General features: G+C 32.9%; 1 protein-coding gene across 2 annotated transcripts in view; it reads left to right on the top strand.

Moving 5' to 3' along the window:
- Positions 1–20512, top strand: part of ImpL2 (Ecdysone-inducible gene L2) — a 30888-nt gene extending 10376 nt beyond the window's left edge. The window contains exons 1-7 of one of the 2 annotated variants that reach the window (XM_088272057.1): positions 3786–4352; positions 12899–13063; positions 16554–16720; positions 17717–17891; positions 18636–18859; positions 19593–19715; positions 20365–20505. In XM_088272057.1, the coding sequence (XP_088128183.1) occupies positions 12946–13063; positions 16554–16720; positions 17717–17891; positions 18636–18859; positions 19593–19715; positions 20365–20370 (813 nt within the window). In that variant the 5' untranslated portion in view covers positions 3786–4352; positions 12899–12945 and the 3' untranslated portion in view covers positions 20371–20505. Of the gene's footprint in view, positions 1–3785; positions 4353–12898; positions 13064–16553; positions 16721–17716; positions 17892–18635; positions 18860–19592; positions 19716–20364 lie in introns of those variants that run through there. The other variant, XM_088272056.1, reaches the window with a different exon arrangement.
- The last annotated feature ends 1558 nt before the right edge of the window (positions 20513–22070 follow it).

Raw genomic sequence — 22070 nt, 5'->3', positions numbered from 1 at the left:
GACAAAAAAAAAGATTTATGACTTGTATAATGACTTTTTTATCTCACAAATTTGGAGTTAGCGATAATTTGTTTGAATTGATTTATGCTTTGAGCGATTACACACTATTATATTCGGTTTCTCGGTAATGAATGTGTGTGGCAGGGAGTGGGAGAGTGAATAGGTTATACTCTGCGATAGATAAGTCCGTCCGCAGATGCCCGAGGAATCCGTGAGACATTCGGCCGCCGCTTCTCAAACTGTCGGTAATTAGACTGATTACATTTATTTTTTGACATCTCAACATGAATGACAAAGAACATGGTACCGTAGAACGGGGCTACTTGAATTTTGATGTGTTACTTGAGCCCAGTACAAAGAAAATCTGTATTTGGTCTACAATAATGAACGTATGAGTGTCACCTGTCAGGGAAACAATGAATCATGTCGATATGTTCATTATTGTAGACCAAATACAGATCTAAACATTTTTTTATACTGGGCTCAAGTAACATATAAAAGTTCAAGTAGCCCCGTTCTACGGTAGTCTGAAGGAATTTATAATTAAAATGTTACTTTGTTTTAAAATTACTATAAATATTTTATGATAACTTAATTATAATGTCTACCGGATTCCAAGCTAACCACTTCTTAATCAAGACTGATTAAAAGTATTAATCAGTCTTGATAAAGAAGCGGTTAGCTTGGAAACCGGTATACATTATAATTAAGTTATAATAAAATATTTATGGTGATTTTAAAACAAAGTTACATTTCAATTATAAAATGGAAAATCACAAAGTTAATGCTTCAAATATAAATTTATTCATTTGTTTGAACATATTTACATAAGTCAAAGATATAATATTTAGTTATTTCCATTTTTCATTTTGGGATATGGGATTAACGTTAACAAGACTGAAAAATAGTTAAGATATAACAAATAAGAAAACACATGGCAGAATGTAAAAAAGAAGCAATAAAAAGTACATTTAATTGGCATTTAAAAAAACATAAGGTAAGAAGCGTGTTTAAAGGAAAAAATTATAAAATATAACTAATCACTTACACAAATCGCTCACTCCTTTCAAGAACGTCATAAATCAAAATACTTGATTTTTCAGGAGAACGATTTTAAAGCTTAAAAATATAATACAATGTTTAAAAAATATATATCAAGCCACTTACTGAACTTTTTACTGTGAAACAGATCTTTTTAGGTAAAATCTGAAGTTTTTTTCTCCATTAGAAAAATATTTAGTTTATTGAAAAAAATAATTAAACAATACATTTTCTTGAAAATGAAAAAACAACACTTTGTGCCCTGTAGCGGGTAAATATTAAATTAAAAATATGCCGCTTTTGCTGGGATATAGTACATTTTCTGGGCATTCCGAAAATACGCACAACTGAAAATTGACGATTTTTGATTTATGACGTTAGTGAGCGATATTTGCAATCTCATATTTTGAGTGTCAAAAGGTATGTTAGTGCTGAAATAAATGGCTTTTACATGAGTGGTGTACGGTAATCTGAGGAAGAAGTCTAGGTATTTACAGGGCTTATGACCTATCATAGGGTGGTTGAGTGATCACTTAACATTCTTCATAATTGACAACCTTTTTCATTTTCTTATTCTTCTACATCTTGTGTAAGCCTTGTGGCCTGTTTTTAAGAGAGATTAGCTTCCTGCGATGTGTAAATTGTGATAATAATATCGTCCATATTTTTGCTGATGGAAAATTTTGGGGGACCCTGGAAGAAATACATCAACGTGCAATTGGACTGAGTTCTCACTAGGGGAGTGCTACTAACGGGCCCCACGTGTTGCACACTTGGTGAAACTGTGGAGCACATACGTGACAACCTAGCGCTAACTGCTAGTGACTGTCGGTTACGCTGTTTCCCCTTATCGCCTGCTTTATCTCTGCGCTCTGTCCGCCCCACCTATAGAGATCTGGCAACCTCTAGAACCGGGTACCGGGCACTGCAAACTGGCTGTGAAACTAGATCTTTTTCACGATCCGTTCGTGAAATTTTAAAAACTAACTAACTAACTAACCATCACGCCGCTTCCCCGCAAGGGTAGGCAGAGGGAATAGAGCACCACACCACTCTGTCCTTGCTAACATTCTTCGCCTCTTCCACGTTCATGCATCTCCTCATACATACCCGCCGATTGTTACGACTCCTAACCTGACCACTTTCAAGTATTTGGCATACGTGAGCGTGCCATGTTTTTCTCGGTCTTCCTCTGCCTCTTTTCCCAATAACATTCGCCTCATAAATTTGTTTTACCGTTCTTTCCTGAGTCATTCGTTCTACATGTCCAAACTATCTCAACACACCTTTTTTAATTTTATCGATAATGCTTATCTCAGCTTTGCATTCCTTCCTTATTTCACTATTCGCACATCGATCATTCATTGTTTTGTCGCACATTCTTCTGAGAGATCGCATTTTGACTGCATTCAGTCTACTTTCATCCTTCTTTTGCCAACTCCATGTTTCACTTCCATACATTAGAGTTGGAAACAGGACTCCGTTGAAATTTTATATCCAAAATAACGCATTCTACATATAAGCTGGTTCGCAAAGTAGGTTATTGGATTTTGTGAAATGCGAAGGCTGGCCTTTCTCTGTAAATGTCTTTGCACTGTTCCGTGTCTATCTGCTGTGCTGGTCGGGGTTGTGGGCGTCTGTGTACCGGCCAGCGTCGGGTCGGAATCGGATCTAGCTGACTAACTGAATTAAATACTAATCCCTTTCACTGCCTACACCGGGGTACTTCTAGAAAATTTGGTGGATTTACAAACCTGTATTTATTTAGATTGGCAGTGACAGGTATATTGAAAGCTTTTAAATGTAAATTCACAGTAAAATTGGGATACAATTTTATTTTGTTTCACATTTTCAATAAATTTCGCAAAAACCAGCCAACTTGGCTCCAGCCAACGACAGGTCGTAAGCCCTTTTAATGCTCAGACTTCCTTACTCCTAGTTCTATTACTTATTATTAATGTATGATATATAAGTTAAGTAACGACATTTATTTGTAATAAATCAACAACTTTATACTTTTTTCCACTATTATTTTACTAGACCATCAGGTAGGTTTCGCCTGATGATGTCGGTTACGACGAAACCCGGTCACTGGTCAAATAAAATAAAAGTGGCAAAAACTAAATAATAGTTGGCCTCCGTAGTGTAATGGTCAGCCTGCTCGGCTACCGTACTGAAGGTCCCAGGTTCGAATTCCAGTGGGGGTCAAAAAGATACAAGTTATTTTTCACTCCAATATTTATTCAATATTACCCCAGACTGGTACAGAATTGATCACCTTTCCTTCATGTGTTAAGGATCAAGATAACGCTGCGTTTATATGATGCAGTACCCTATGCACCACTGAGTGCTGATAAGGGTTTAATTTTTTTTAAGAAGCCGAGGAATACCGAGAAAAACTTGGTATGATCAAGTATTTCGAATACTTGGGCGTGGTTTAGGTCAGAAGTCGAAATAATCGTCGGGTATGTAAGAGGAGATGCATGAATGTGGAAGAAGCGAAGATTGTTTGGAAAGATAGATTGGTGTGGCGTTCTGTCCTCTGTGCCTACCCCTGCGGGAAAGCGGCGTGACAGTAAGTTAGTTAGTAAGAGTTAGATAAAATTAGATAAAAGTGTCTATACTATACGAGTACAGGAATCGATTCACAAAATGAATGAATCATTTCTAAAATAACGAACCGGTTCCTTTCTTCGAAGAAACTATCCGTTACCCAAAACGCGTCGTTCATAAACTTGGCGCGCAAGATGAAAATGAAATCAGTTTAACAGCAGAAGCGAAGACAAGACAACCACTATAGAAAATACATCTGCGTTTCGTATCGAATATTCACCAAAAAACTCGTATTCTCTGTTTCTTGCTACAAGTTAAAATATAAACAATTTTCTTTACCGTCTTTTTGCCAAAATCGCATCTGGCAGATTCGAATCATCTTGAATCTTTGGTTTATTGTCTTCTTCGATCTTTACCAGTTTTATTCATACACAGTTAATTTAAAGATCTGCAATAATGTCGGCTTTTTGATTTGCTGAATCGCCCGCGTGCACTATTGAATCTCGTCGACCGCAGGAGAAGAACTAGTAAAAATTTACCTCAAGATGTCGGTAAATAATCGGAAAAATATCTTCTACTACTGTACTATAAAATAACGCGAGAAGTATTTTTTAACATCGCTTTTGTCAACTCCGTTCTTCAATATAAAATCGTTCAATTCTTTAAAATACAAAGTGAATCTATCAATTTTCATAGAAAAAATATCATAAAAAAGATCCGAGTACTTCATTAGTTCTTCGAACAACTGAACAGTTTTGGTAAGTCCTTCCTTATGTTTTATTTATTTTATTTCATTTTATTTATTATGTCCGCAAATAAATAGTTATTGCTACACACCCACATATCGCTCACTCCTTTCAACAACGTCATATATCAAAAAACTTGATTTTTCAGGAGATCGTTTTTAAAGTTTAAGAATACAATGATTAAAAATAAATATCAAGCCACTTATTGAACTTTTTACTAACAGATCTTTTTAGGTAAAACCTGAAGGTTTTATCTCCATTTGAAAAATATTTAGTTTATTCAAATATATATTATATATATATATATATATATATATATATATATATATATATATATATATATATATATATATATATATATATATATATATATATATATATATATATATATATATATATATATATATATATATATATATATATATATATATATATATATATATATATATATATATATATATATATATATATATATATATATATATATATATATATATATATATATATATATATATATATATATATATATATATATATATATATATATATATATATATATATATATATATATATATATATATATATATAAGAGGAATTCTGGAAAGAAATACAACACAAATTTCCTTTAAAAAATCTGTTCGTGCAATATTTACACTGTCAATATTTAGCGATTTAATTTTTAATATTGATCGAAATGTGGAACTGGCAAAAATTTAATTCAGAAAGCTCCCGGCCGCGCGAGCCTATTTATTCAATACAAAAACGCTGTATTATGCAAAAAATTAAATAACGTTAAATGTTACCTGGGTTTAGAAAACGGCTATCGAATGTGCTGTATTTTAAGCGATAATTTTCAAATGAAGTGTCATCGCACCATAAGGGTGAGCGGAGAGGATGGAACGCCACACACATTCCTGCCTCCCTCAGCCGACATAAACTAATCGCACACGCTATCCGGTTATGCAGACTCCAGACATGACGATTACCGTTAATTTGTAGGATTTTGATTAATATAGTCATGTCATAGTAGACGACTAGGTACTTAAATATAAATACTTTAAATATAAAACTGAGATAAAAATTCAAACAGATTCTACAAAATAAAGAGATTCTGACCTGTTGAAGAAAAGTTTATGAATCCTGCATACTATCAGTGAGCACATATCGCTCACTCCTTTCAACAACGTCATATATCAAAAACTTAATATTTCAGGAGATCGTTTTTATAGTTTAAAAATATAATAAAATGTATTAAAAATAAATATCAAGCCACTTATTGAACTTTTTACTGTGCAACAGATCTTTTTAGGTAAAACCTGAATGTTTTTTTTTCCATTTGAAAAATATTTAGTATGCATATTTAAAAAAATAATTAAACAATACATTTTCTTCAAAATGCAAAAACAACACTTTCTGCCCTGTAGCGGGTAAATATTGAATTAAAAATATGCCGCTTTTGCTGGGATATAGTACATTTTCTGGTCATTTTGAATACATGCATAACTGAAAATACACATTTTTTTTAATATATGACGTAATTGAAAGGAGTGAGCGATATGTTAATGCATCAAAAAAGGTGTCACAATAGATATTATGAAATAGTGGTATTTATTAAGATATTTACCACCACAAACTCACGACAGAATTAATCAATGAAATTTTCTTCTATCATATTTTTTTAAAACATAATATAATGATAAAACCCTTTTCCGCACCCCAATGGTGCATAGGGCACTGCTTCATATACACGCAGTGTTTTTTCGATCGTTTACACATAAGAAAAGGTGATCAGCCCTCCGCTTCAGGTACCAGTCCAGGGTAATATTGAATAAATATTACAGTGAAAAAAATCACTTATATTTATTTGACCCCCCTTCGGAATCGAACCCGGGACCTCCAGAACGGTAGCCGAGCGTGCTGACCATTACACTACGCAGGCGGACAAAATGTTTTATTTTATTATAAAAAATAAAAATAACATAATATTATTTATCAAATAAAACATAAAAATAATAAAATTATTCGAAGATAATAATAAATTTGAACAGGCACATTTAATTTGGGTACAAACCATAAAATGAAAATGATATTTTCTGGCGTTTCTCATGTGTGTGATTATAATCCAGGATTCGGACCTCACATACTAATAAAAACAGTTTCTGCTCAATAAAAAGCTTCTTTTCATCTCACCAATAGATATCTCTAGTGAAGTTCTAGTGATTGAACAAAGTTTCGAAATTGGTTCATATATATATATATATATATATATATATATATATATATATATATATATATATATATATATATATATATATATATATATATATATATATATATATATATAGAACTTCCAAGAATTTGAGTAGTGTGGTTATCAATAATGGGTAGAATTGGTGAATGTTACACTTGTGTAAAGTGATCACTTGAACCAGCCTATGACGGTCGTCAGCCCCGTAAATGCCCAGACTTCCATATTCTTCTTCAGCTTTGATGAGATGTCAAAAAATTATATTTTAATATAGATTTTTTTAGGTAAAAAGTGACTGCATGCTTTGACTTCATAATTATCAATGTTTTTTTTATGTATAAAAATTAATAAATCTTGTGGTATTTATAAACTACACATCTCTTCATCAAACCGGAAGTGATAAAAATGATATAAATTATAAAACATTGATAAGTAATCCACTTATATTTATCCAGTTATCACCAGTCTGTACAAGAAATGAACATTTTAAATATCTGGATTTAGAAATACCATAGATTGTAATATCACTAAGATCATTAGTAAATATTTATTCGATTTTTTAAAATAAAATAAAACACTTGTTTTATACCACTTATTGAGTTTATTCATGTAAACACGACTAGTTTCGAGAACTACTGATGTTCTCAATAGGTGAAAATACAAACTGCAGATAAAGGTAAGGTGAATATATATATATATATATATATATATATATATATATATATATATATATATATATATATATATATATATATATATATATATATATATATATATATATATATATATATATATATATATATATATATATATATATATATATATATATATATATATATATATGTTGTCCGCCTCCGTAGTGTAATGGTCAGCACGCTCGGCTACCGTTCTGGAGGTCCCGGGTTCGATTCCCAAGGGGGGTCAAATAAATATAAGTGATTTTTTCACTGTAATATTTATTCAATATTACCCTGGACTGGTACCTGAAGCGGAGGGCTGATCAAGTTTCCTTCATGTGTAAACGATCAAGATAACACTGCGTTTATATGACGCAGTGCCCTATGCACCATTGGGGTGCGAATAAGGGTTTTATTATTTTTTATTATATATATACATATATATATATATGTATATATATATATATATATATATATATATATATATATATATATATATATATATTATATATATATATATATATATATATATATATATATATATATATATATATATATATATATATATATATATATATATATATATATATATATATATATATATATAGAACGCCAGATTTAAGGTTGTTAAGGGTGCCAATTCTTTTTCGGTCGTCCTCGTTGTGAAAGGGAAAACGGTTTCCCTCTCACATTCGCCACATACATTTTCTTGGTCATTCTCTCGCTATCCATTCACTCCACATATATATATATATATATATATATATATATATATATATATATATATATATATATATATATATATATATATATATATATATATATATATATATATATATATATGTATATATATATATATGTATATATATATATATATATATATATATGTATATATATATATATATATATATACATATATATATATATATATATATATATATATATATATATATATATATATATATATATATATATATATATATTTATATACATAAATGTATGTATGTATATATAAACACATTTCAGTATCCTCACTTACCGTAATTGGTAAAAGAGAAAAAAATCTGTGAAATATTTATCATATTTCATTCCGATATTATTTTTTTGTATTCGTGGGCAAAAAAAATACAAAAACCAATTATGATATGGAAACCATACAAATAATATCCATTTAAAAGAAACAATTAATTTTGAAGAAACTGGTAATATGAAGGGCTCAAAACAACATCAGTATAAGTCATATTTTTACACGTTAAATATTTTTTTGAGTAAAAAATATCAGCGGTATAGATCACAAATTCCCAACCATTTTCGGTCAATCTCGGTGCAGGACTGATCACCTTGCCTTATTGTGATCAACTATCAAGTTATACGAGGGTTTTTTTAAAGTTTTTTTTACAAAAAGTGTAATAGAAACGAAGAAGTTAGTAAGAAAGTGTTTTATTGTTTTTCGAAATATTCATCTTTATGGCCCAACATGCGATTCGGTATTGATCAAAACGTTTGATACCATATATAGCTGTTTACAATCAGAGGGTGGATAGTACTTGAACATTTAAAAAAAACATAAATTACAAATTGACATTTAAAAAAACTTAAATTACAAAATATGATAATAAGTAAGAAAAAAGGAAGTTTAAGGAAGGAGGTAGATATGTTTGCATCTCCTCATACCTGTATATACACATTGAGATATCCTAAAAAACTCCTTAGTAGAGATAAACATAGAATTTGTCTTCTTCTTCTTCATCTTGTTGTTGGCCTTGTGGCCTGTTTTTAAGAGGGATTAGCTTACTGCAATGTCGATTCCCAGCTATCGACCCATCTCTTTGGTGGTTTGCCCGGACCATGGGGTTGGCCGTACAGTGCGATGTGGGGGATTCTGTATCAATCCATTCTCCTCACATGCGCATACCATTGTCTCCTTCGTTGCCGTTGAATTAAGAATTTGTGAACAAAGATTTAGATAAACTCAAAATACTGCTCATTATATGTGTTTCGTCTTTTTGGACTTGCACTGATTGTCCAATGAACCCTTCGTGTTCCATTTTAGCTTAGAAAATATATTATACGGTATGATTGTGGTATAATAATATAATAATAAGCTCTTACATAAAGGTTTCCAAGGAAATCAATTGAACATGATTGCTTTGAGACTTTTACAATTCCTTTCAAAAATAAATATTTTATAGAAATCTCTGAATTTAAAAGGCTTCAATACTTTAACTCTCAAATATGAATACCCTCATTAAAAACGCGTTTTCTGTATTACGCCTTAAAAAGACGTTTTAACTAATACTCGAATATGAATAGTTAAAATATTATTTTTTATTTTATTCATTTATATTTTAAAAGTAAATTGTTTTAAAAAAAGAGAAACATATTACGTTTTTGCTATTTAAAGAATATAATAATAAAACCCTTATCCGCACCCCAATGGTGCATAGGGCACTGCTTCATATAAACGCAGTGTTATCTCGATCGATTACACATGAAGGAAAGGTGATCAGCCCTCCACTTCAGGTACCAGTCCAGTGTAATATTGAATAAATATTAGAGTGAAAAAATCACTTATATTTACTAAGCCCCATTAATTGATTTTAATAAATCACCTTATAAAGTCTAAGTGACTCTGAAACCTTGCTACGGCTTATACAATACCGCTTTTCATGACCCTACTTAGGTTCGAACTGAGTTTGCAAAAAATACAGCCAAAAAAATATGAAAGTTTGGGAATTTACGGGACTTACGAACCGTCATAAGCTGATTTGAGTGATCACTTCATACACGTGAAACATTCACCATTCTACCCATGATTGGCAGCCCAACTAGTTTTGTGGAACTCGCATATAAATGTATCATATAATTGACAAGTCCTTTCATGTGTGAGTTCTCGGTAACATCTACGGTTGGTTTGAGTAAGCTTTTTATTTGGCAAAAACCTTTTATTTAGATGTATGCAAGATCCTAACCGGATTATTTTACATACTAGGAAACGCCTGAAAACATTTGATTTAATGTTTTTCTGTTGACCACTTATTTCATTCACAACGTTTCAGGTGAGTCCAAATTATTCATATCGATTTAAAAAAGGATTTTGAAACACTCAAAATTTACTTATTTATTTCTAAACCCTTATTTGCACCCTATGGTGCATAGGGCACTGCAAAGTTTTCTTCATTGTTACTTCGATGAAGGCAAGGTGATAGACCAGTCCAGGGTAATTTTTTATTTTTTTTTATTTATTTATGTAATATAATTACATTTTTAAGTACAGCATAATACATTTTCTAAACATTTATACATATGGCAAACTTTTAGTCTTAGATTCGCTGTGTCTCTCCAAAAAAGAGGCTGAGCTCTTGTGCTTGGAGAGGGACTTACACTCAAGGTTTAATGTTTTATATAATTAATTGTATAATAGTCTTTTTTATATATTTTTTTCAAGTTTTATATGTAATGGGCATTAATTTTTATATCTTCTATTTTTTAATTTCTTTAGGGAGTTTATTGAAATATTTAATTCCCAAATATTTGAAGTTTTGTTGGAATTGCTAAGTATTGCATTTTGGAGTTGAAAAATCTTTTGAGAATCTCGAAGATATTTTTTTTTTAAATTCAAATATTTGTCAACTTTTAGTATTTGAAAATTTTTTAATATTAAATAAATTTAATTTAAAAATTCAATTAAAAAGCGAAAAGTGGTTTTATTTTTACATTTAATAAAATGTACCTACGTTACTTTCAGTCGTCCCGTATATAAATATTTGAATTTGATAGTACAGCTCGTGTAGCGCTGGTTTTGAATTTTAAATCTTCAGAAATGGTGCATATTGATGATATTCGCGAATCCGTCTCTTAACATGCAATTTGAATATGGATCGCGTTCTAGAAACTATTTAAACCGTTCCCCGCTCAAATAGTCCAGTTTCGGTTCATTTCCGCCGCCGGCCGCCGTATTTGGCGGGAGTTTCATTTTCAAACTTCGAATACGCGCTCTTACCACATATCAATTTTGAATATTTCAAATTTCGAGAACTCGTTTGGAACGGGTATTCAAATTTGAACTGTTAAATTCAAATATCGAGAATTCTCCGTTATAGGAATATTCAAATTTGAACTATTATAATCAAATATCGAGAATTTTTCGTTATTGGAATTGTGATTCTGAAAATTAGAATTGTGATTTTGATATTGAAAAATAGATACAAATTGAACGGTGCAAGTGAGTAGCTTGTTTTAAAAGGTTTTTTTTAACGGGTTTCTACTCTAAGACAGCGAAATTTACATATTATGTTTATTGAAAGAACCTAAAATCTGGTGGTGTCAAAAGTCTGCGTAATCGGAGGGCATGTATGACCACTACATGTATGGCTTTGAAGGAAACGAGGAGTGTGTGTCAGGACAGTGTGGCGTTCCATCCTCTCTGCCTACCCCTGTGGTAGACAAGGCAACGAAGGAGACAATGGTATGGCATGTGAGGAGAATGGAACCAACCAGACTTCCCCACATTGTACTGTACGACCAATCCCAAGGTAGACCACCAAAGAGATGGATTGACAGCTGGGAATCGACATCGCAGGAGGCTAATCCCTCTTAAAAACAGGCCACAAGGCCTACACTAAGAAGAAGATTTATAAAATTGACTATTTTAACTAACATTTTGAGTGTGTCCAAAAACTTGTTCACAAATCTGGATTATCTCGATTATGGGAGTTATTTATCTTTTTTTGACATCTCAACATAGATGAAGAATATGGAGGTCTAGGCACTTACGGGCCATACGACCGTCATACCGAATACAAATATAAAAGTTTTTGCTCAATAAAAAAGCTTCTTCGTCTCACCAATAGATGTCACTAGCCAAAATTAGTGATTCTTGTGCAATGTTTCGAATTCCAATAATATATAGAAGTTCCAAGAATTTGAGATGTATGGTTTTCAACAATGGGTAGAATTGGTGAATGTTATACGTGTGACTATGACTGATTATACGCCCTGTAAATGCCCAGACTTCCATATTTTTCTTCATCTATGTTGAGATGTCAAAAAATAATAATAATACTCTCAATATTGTTAATATTTAAATCATTTACTTTGTGGATAGTCATTTTTAGTTTTATATTTTTTTACAAAAAATATAAAACTAAAAATAATATTAGTATATAACCACTCACCGAGATTTTCATGTCTACCGGTTTCGAGACGTACTCTTCATCAGGACAATCACTAACACAGCATGCAAACAGTACTACCCTTCACCACCATAGCACTATTTACACACTTAAAACTACACAAAATTTTTAACACATTTTTCCGACCCGACGACCAACATGCACTAGGGGTTGCAGCACAAACATGCATTAAGAGCCGAGGTCAAACATACACACATAAAGGTGGAGACTGACCGGAGCATTTCGTCGTAACATAACGTCGTAACATCGCTCGCGGCGAGCATCAGCGAGCATCCGAAACTATGGATGGAGCGCTCGGCTCGCTGTGCTGACTGCCTGAATGCTCGCATCGTAACGTGTTACGTTACGACGAAATGCTCCGGTCAGTCTCCACCTTAATAAATGCAAAAATAATAGTAATAACACTATTTTGATTAATGTTTTGCAATTTTTTTTCAGTTTTCATATTCCGTTTGTTCTTCCGTTGCTCTCCGCCCTGCTCCAAGATGGGGTACATGCACGCCACCCTTCTGCTGGCCCTAGCCAGCACGACCTTCGCTGCCAACTTGCCCATGTATCAACCCACCCAGGAAGACCTAGGAGAGAATTCCTTAGCACCAAACTGTAAGTCAAAAAATATTGAAGATATTGGAAATGATTTAGCAAATGATTTAGCATTTTTTTCATTTTATTTTAAAGTCAGTCAAGCATTCTTTGTATTTTATATTAACACTATTATTTTACTTCTACTTATAAACCTATACCCTTTACTATGACTAAATTATATTGTATACCCACACACAGGCCATGCCTTTGTGGGATCTATTTTGTATTCATTTTTATACATCTTTTTTGTATTTTAATATATTTTATTTTATTGGAAGGAAAAACAACAGTTACAATATATGATAAATCAGACTACAAAAAAATCATGAGTACCAATTACAGTTCTTCACACCTATGCATAAGAAAAGTCTATATACAAGAAGAGACATGAGACAAGGATGGGATAAAGAGAAAAGGAAAAATGTAATGTTTTTAATGTTATGTTTTTGTATTGCAAAAGAATTTAAAATGAAGAAAAAAAAAAACAGGGACCAGTCCAGGGTTATATTAAATACACATAAGAGTGTAAAATCACTAATACCCCCCCCCCTGGGAATCGAACCCGTAGTACAGTAGCTAAACACGCCAACCGGAGGCGAAATCTTTACAATACATTTATTTTTAGAAAAAATGTGACTTAGAACGTTTTTGAAGCACAGAATTGATGTATACATATGCATATAGCTCACTCCTTTCAAGAACGTCATAAATATCGTCAATTTTCAGTTGTGAATGTTTTCATAATGCCCAGAAGATGTACTATATCCCAGCAAAAGAGGCTTATTTTTAACATAATATTTACCCGCTACAGGGCAGAAAGTGTTATTTTTGCATTTTGAAGGAAAGGTATTGTTTAATTATTTTTGTAAATATACGTACGAAATATTTTTCAAATGGAAATAAACCTTCAGGCTTTACCTAAAAATATCTGTTGCACAGTAAAAAGTTCAGTGAGTGGCTTCATATTTATTTTTAATACATTGTATTTAATTTTTAAACTTTAAAAACGTTCTCCTGGAAAATCAAGTTTTTTATTTATGACGTTCTTGAAAGGAGTGAGCGACATGTGTATTCCCGTTCCATATTTTTTTTTAGTTACCTAACGTCCAAGTGACTCTGAAATCTAGCTACGGCTTATGCAACACCGTTTATCATGTCCCTACTCAGGCTTCAACTTTATAAGTTTCATAGCCTATGCCTACTTGTGAGTGGATTTACTCTTTATGTTTAAAGTTACTATAATTTCATGTAATTCATGAGTGAAAATTCCAGGCAAAAACACTCGCTTCCCGTTCCATACTTAGCACGTGTGTGTATATATACAACAGGCATAAGACCATAGACAAAGTGATTCATGATGACAGCGTTCAGATAATCTGATCGCTAACGATTGAATAATAATGAATAATATAATTAAACATGTGCATTATTTCATATATTACCACTTTTATGATGTAAATTCTAAAATAAACGTAGTATTGAAGTCAAATTTCGAATAAACGGGACAATTTTATGTCGTAATAACGCAAATTTAAATAGAGCATGATAAGATATTGACCCAAGGTAGAAGTTCATAACCTTTGTAAGTCCAATGCCCCCTAGATTTTGTATTCTTCGGTTGCTCACTTTTAGATAATAGCAATAATTAATACTAATAATTTTTGATAATTTATACAGCGCCATTTTCGTAGAATACTACCTCAAAGGCGCTTCAATTCAATTTAATATCGAATAAAAAAATTTTAAATATAAAATTAATTATAAAATTCTCCTTGCCTATTACGTACAAGGATTTAAAGCATATTTAAATTATTTGTCCTTTAAAAATGATAGTGGAAAGTTCATAATAAGTGAATAAGGTTGATCCCCTGCGTAGGTACAATGGATTCAATATCTTATATCAATCAATATTTGTCACTTAGTTCATTTATTTTCTAAATAAGACACCACTAAATCCGATAGATCCTTATGTCCTATTGCTTCATTAATTTTTGTCAACTGCACACCTTCTTTTGCATATTCTGTTTCCTATTTAAATCTTTCTTTTTCTAAAATTTTTGCTTTTCAAAACGTATTGTAATTACAAGTACAAAAAATATATAATATTAATACAAAAAAAGATCCCACAAAGGCATGGCATGTGTGTGGGTATACAATATATTTTAGGTTATAGTAAAGGGCACTGACAAGAATACAATATATATCAGAAATAAAAATAGGCTAAAAGTACTAAAATAAACTTTAAATATTTGATTTTGACAGAAAACAAAAAAACAAAAAGGTGAAAATGAAAAAAGGTTAGCAAATATGTACATACTATATGAATTATACGTTTAGAAAAAGAAGAAGAAAGAAAGAAGTATATTAAGATGTGATTTTAGACAAAGATGCTATTAACAACAGGTAAGAGTTAAAGGAGTATTATGTATATGCTGATGACACCGATTGTCACAAAGCCACGCTGAGATAATGAAAAGCCTCAGTTCATTCGATTCCTTTGGGAATTCTTATAATGGCTACTTTATACAGCGTAATTCAAGGGCTAATTATAACAAAGTCCTTTCATTATCTCAAATTATCTTAGCAGTCCACTTATTAAATAGATAATTTAAAAAGAAGCAAGTATTCTTTTACCTTTTTTCCACGCTCATTCATTCCGCACACCCAAACCGTCTCAAAATACCTTACAGTCTTCCTTTGTTTGTTTTTCCTACTACATTCGTCTGATTAACTTGTTTTATTCGCGCCACATGTCCAAACCATCTCAACAAATCTTTTTCAATTTAATCGATAATGCTTATCTCAGCCTTGCATTCTTTTCTCATTTTATCATTCGAACATTTCTAATACATGGTTTTGCCGTACTGAGAGATCGCATTCCTGCATTCAGTCTACTTTAATCCTTCAATTGCCAACTCCATGCCTTACTTAATAAAAATAATGATATTTTTAGATAATTTATACAGCGCAATTTTCGTAAAATACTACCTCAAAGGTTCCATACATTAGGGTCGGAACTAGGACTCCGTAGTGTACTGCCAGTTTAGCTTTCGCCAAAGGTTTTTATTTGGTATGACTGATTTCAGTGCATCATTCACTTGTTTCCCAGCATTCACTATCCTCTCTATATCTAAATTTACAAGGCGAATGTAGTTGAAAAAAGAAACAGAGGAAGATCGAAGGAAACTTAACATGATCAAATATTTTAAATACTTGAATCGGCGTGTGTGTGTATGGGGAGTTACATGAATGTGGAAGAGAACAAGAATATGTGCGAAGATGGATTGGTGTGGTGTTCTATTATTTCTGCCCACCCTGTTAATTAGTTAGTTGCAAACGGCCATGTACCAAAACTGTCTAGTTCAGAACGGTCGCATACCAGAACTGCCTTGTTCAAAACTGCCCTGTGCCAAAATTGCCTTATTCAAAACGGCCTCGCGCCCAAACTGCTTACCCCAAAACGACCTCGCGCCAAAACACGTTTCAACTTTGTTTTTTTATAATTTAGCTGGAGTCGGTTTCGAGCCCCCCCGCGCCAACTGGGTGAAGATCACCGAGGACCTGCCTCCCATAACGCGCCGAGCCGCCGGCACCAAGGTGGAGCTGGACTGCGAGGCGTCAGGATCACCAGCTCCCATCATCACCTGGCTGAGAGACGATGTTCCCATCACTGAGGTAAATGCTGCATCACCAGCTTCTCCTTCTTATTCAGGTACTCTGAGTCTATGTGCTGTGCCGGTCGAGACTGTCTGATGTGCTGTTGATATTGACACACAGTATTGGTGCTTATGAAAACTATGTATCTAGAACAATGGTTCTGAACCTTTTAAAAGTAAAATAGCACTTTTGATCATAAGGAAAAGTCGCGGTACACCAAAACTATAGATCCAAAAAACATACAAACATAACCTTTATTGAAAATAAAACTGTTTTTTTACATTACAGACAAGTTACAAATTACATCAATTGAAAAAATACATAAAGACATAAGTACTTCAATGAAACTTTTTGCGGCGAAAATTATTTAATGACACCAGAGCTTGTCGGCTTTTACAAGTTTCAGCGATATTAGGTCTAATATTTGTTAAAGATACTATCATTTCTTCATCCAAAGTGCTTAGCCAAGATTAACAAATGAATGGTCACAAATCGTTTTAATTAACCTAGCGTTGATGGAGCACGGTCTATACAAATTCCTACACATAACTCCCAAGATATTTCCAATTGTTCCAAGTATGGATGATATAGAATCAAAGATATATTGATCGCTGTTACGAAGTACATTTGGAAGGTACTTGGAAGCACGGGGCGCAGAACGACGCGAATACTGTTTTTTTTTTCAGGAATCGTCATTTTGGCGTCGTAAGTTTTACTTAATTTTAGTATCTTCTTCTTTGGTCTCAATCCTGCGGATTGGTCTGTAGCAACAGATGACATCACTTTCGCCATTCTCGCCTATTTTCGGAAGTCCTCTTCAGCTCTTCATACGTCGAGCAGACGTAATTTTAGTAGACAAGGGTTAAATAGCGATATGAGATTCAAAAAAATTTAAATAAAAGTTTTTTAATGGATCGGTCCGAATGGAAATCAAGAGTTTCGCTATCGGACCTGGTAATATGGCGGGAGCCTTCAAATCCTTTCATCTGAAGAAACATTCAACTGATTTTCCAGGCCGAAGACTACGAGAACAACGCTGTGATCGAAGGTTCAGACACTCTGGTGGCGACGGCTCATTCCAGACTGATCATCAACAACATCATACCTCTGGACAAGGTGACATACACCTGCCTGGCCACCGCCGGCCTCAAGTCTGCCTTCTCTTCCACGGTCGTCCACACCATTCACCGTAAGATCAGCTATATATTCTTATCTCATATAGTCATTAACTCGTAGTAGTAGATGATCAACTGTTGACTCTTTCGACAACTCCATTTCACTGATCCGAAAGCACTCATAAGAGTAAAAGTCCTTGACTAGTTTTCTAGTATATTCGGACGCAATAATATTGTTGTGAAATCAATAATAACCTATTAGCGTTTCGTGGTATCAATCGGGTGTTTAGTCTAACGAACACATTTGGATTTTTTCGCTATTTGACTCCTCTTTTAATTTCTCAAACTAATAAATCGGTGTAAGTAATATTTTTTTATTAGGACTTACTTTATTAACACATTGACTGCCTATGTCAGCCAGCGGCGGCCGACACATGGCAATTAAATTGCGTCTCTTCAGCCACCGGATGGTGACACCTTGTACCTTATGGGTATACGAGATGCAAATTGAAATACCTTGTTTCGGCCACCGGTGACTGACATTGACAGTCAATGGGCGTTTACGCACAACGTGTTCACCACCAATCCGAAGAAAGATGGACAAAAGCACAAACTAATCCAAGCCAATCATCGTTTTAAAAGGCTAACTGACGTGCCGGACGGTAAAATTACGTATTATTCCGTGTAGTGTACAAACGCTCAATGTGTTAAATATTTTTTTAAAAAAAACAAGTCAATCACAATGTAAATGCATATTTTTACACAGTATTATTGAACTTTGTCGACAACCAACATGTAATCGTTTTGCATTTTTATAGATGGACAGTCCAAACCCAAAAGCCTCAGGGAATACCTCATGCTGAACCACCAGGCAATGGCGGCTCCCTCGAAGCCGAGGATCGTGTCATTCTACCAGACCGTGCTGGAGAATTCCGGAAACACTCTCGTCATGCCCTGCAAGTCCATGGGAAACCCCAAGCCTGAGATCTACTGGATGGACAGCGACGATGTGGTCATCTCCAACCAAGATCCGAGAGTCAAGGTTGGTGAAATTGGTTATGAAGCATCTCCCTTCTTCTTCTTTAGTTAGGACTGTGTCCTGTTTTCTCAGAGACCGTTCCTGGCAGGTAGATGACCAGGTTTTTTAAGATGGGAATTGCATTAATTATTTACCTTGCTTATTATGCACAAGGTTTATAGATCATTGAGTAGATTTTCGTTTCTTCTAACCAAATAAAGATGTTTTATTTGGATCAGTGTTGGGAACAGGAGGGATAATCTAGGGTGGGTTAATCAAAAACTTGTCAGCATTTGCTCATTGCTGAGAGGAAACCACTTAGAACTCCTCAGGAGAAGCCGGACGGTTGACTATCATCAACACCCCTTCCGTTCCACTGGAAGAGGGTTCGGCATTTTGTGTCCTAGCTTGGTTTATGGTACCAACGTCTTTCACTGATGACAATCTTTAAGTGCATTTTTGTTTCTTCTAACTAAATAAAGATATTTTATTTAAATCTATGTTGGGAACAGGAGAGATAATCTAGTGTGGGCCAATCAGGAAGTTGTCAGCATTGGTTCATTGCTGGGAGGAAACCATGTAAAACTTCTCAGGAAAAGCCAGACTATTGACTGTCACCGTCCGTTCCACTGGAAGAGGGTTCGGCATTTTGTGTCCTAGCTTGGTTTATGTTACCAATGTCCTTCACTAGTTTTATCACAGCACGTCTAAAATTAATGTTGATATTTTTATAATTATGTCCTTTTCTTGGTCACAGGTTATGGACTCCGGAGAAATCATCATCGAAGGTCTGACGTGGTCGGACATGGGTCTGTACACGTGTGTGGCCAGAAACGCTCTAGGGAAAGATGCTATCAGCACTTTCCTATACCCTGTGTTGGTAAGGAAATTTCTTCTTCTTCTTCTTGGTGTAGGCCTTGTGACCTGTTTTTTATCGCCATTGCCGGTCCCAAGCCCGGATGAGAAAGTAAAATAATAAAAATGAGAACGATATTTTCTGGCGATTCTCATGTATGTGATTATAATCCAGGATTTGGACCTCACATACTAATATAAGAGTTTCTGCTCAGTAAAAATCTTATTTTCACCTCATTAATAGAAGTCTCTAGTAAAGTTCTAGCGATTCAAGAACAAGGTTTCTAAATTGGTTCATATATATATAGAGCTTCCAAGATTTGAGTAGTCTGGTTGTCAATAATGGGTAGAATTGGTGAATGTTACACTTGTGTAAAGTGATCACTTAAACCAGCCTATGACGATCGTCAGCCCCGTAAATAACCAGACTTCCATATTCTTCTTCATCTTTGATGAGATGTCAAAAAATAATATGAACTTACTTTCTTTATATTTGTCCTACATAGAAGACGATGAGCAAAAGCTCAGGAGTGTCATGTCATGGTCTCCTGGGACGTCCACGACTTAATTTGAATCGAAAAATTACCTTTACAAAATATATTTATACAAAAATACGTTCTAACTGGTTTTCCTGATTTCGAAACGACCTAATTTTATTTTTTCTTCTTTTTCAGAACTAAAGATGACCTTGTTATGGACTGAACTTCGCCATTGGATGATATATTTAAAAATTACTACAAATAAGTATTCTTTACAAAAATAATAAATTCATTTAAATCATTTTTAATCGAATAAATAAATAAAATATAAAAAAACTTAAAATATAATTATAGATTAAACCTTTAAAACGTAATTATTCTTTTAAAAAAAACTAGATGTTATTGGTATCAATTAAAAAAATTAACGAAGAATGAGATTACTCATTTTAAAAGACAATTAATTTTTTAGTAGTTTCACTTTTTGTATTGCCTAGTTTTACTAAAAATCAAACGGATATGCGTAAAATTCAAATTAAAATCGTCATTAACTATTTTTTACTTGTTTATAACAATTGTATGGCAAATACTTTGATACGCGAAACTTGGTAAAAACAAGTCGGCTGACATCGATATGTCTCTCACTCCTTTCAAGAACGTCATAAATATAAAAGCTTGATTTTTCAGGAGAAAGTTTTTAAAGTTTAAAAATATAACACAATGTATTAAAAATAAATATCAAGCCACTTATTGAACTTTTTACTGTGCGACAGATCTTTTTAAATAAAACCTGAAGGTTTTTTCTCCATTTGAAAAATATTTAGTATATTTAAAAAAAACATGATTTAACAATACCTTTTCTTCAAAATGCAAAAACAACATTTTCTGCCATGTAGTGGGTAAATATTATGTTAAAAATATGCCTTCTTTGCTGGGATTTAGTCAATTTTCTGGGCATTACGAAAACATGCACAACTGAAAATTGACGATTTTGATTTATGGCGTTCTTGAAAGGAGTGAGCGATGTATGAATCGAGAGATTCAGGGATCGAAATGTAGTTTTCCATAGATAAAGTATACCATAAACATTATGTGTTAATTGCTAAATCAAATACAGATTTTTGAGTCTACTCAGATGTATTTCATTGTTAAAAAAACATATAAAAATGAACATTGTGATAATCGTTTCGCCTAGTCGTGGCATTTTCAAACGAACATTCGTTTGAAAATGCCATAACTAGGCGAAACAACTGTCACAATATTAATTTTTATGTGTTTTTTTAACAATAAAATACAACTGAGTAGACTCAAAAATATGTGATTGATTTTACAATTAATACATAAATTAAAATGGCGTTCTACAAATTAAACGCAAAATCAATAAATATGACATAAACCCTTTATTTAAAGGTGACACCTATAAAAATTCTTTTGTTTCTAAATACGTACATTTTTATCATATTATCGTGATCTTTCATGAACATTCTTAAAAAACAATAATTTTTACTTCCAAATATTTTCATATTGGAAATATTAACTTTGAAAATAAAAATTAAAGATTTTTAACAGTAGTACGATCATGAAATTTTATTCACCGTCATTTAATTCTGTATGCATTTTTCTCGGTCTGGTTTTTAACAATATATTATTCGTAAGAAAGGAAATTATGGTATAATAAATATTTATAAATAAACGAGGTTTTGCTTTGATGGCAGCCATCTTTGTTTGAACCGGTCATATCGTGTTATCGCGATTGGTGTAAAAAAACGTTAAACTTGTGCAATACTCAATCATATACTTACGTAATATATCGCCAAAAAGATAACCCCTCACATGTGACATGCGATGTGTGGAAAGGAAGGCTTTGCATAGTTGAAAACTGAGCATAGACAATAACGACATAG

Source organism: Brachycentrus maculatus, unplaced genomic scaffold, assembly GCF_059751285.1.
Source record: "Brachycentrus maculatus isolate JH-2025_06_01 unplaced genomic scaffold, ASM5975128v1 h1tg000475l, whole genome shotgun sequence".
Taxonomy (NCBI): Eukaryota; Metazoa; Arthropoda; class Insecta; order Trichoptera; family Brachycentridae; genus Brachycentrus; species Brachycentrus maculatus.
The sequence above is the reverse complement of the archived record's forward strand: the minus strand, read 5'-3'. Positions and strand labels throughout refer to the sequence as shown.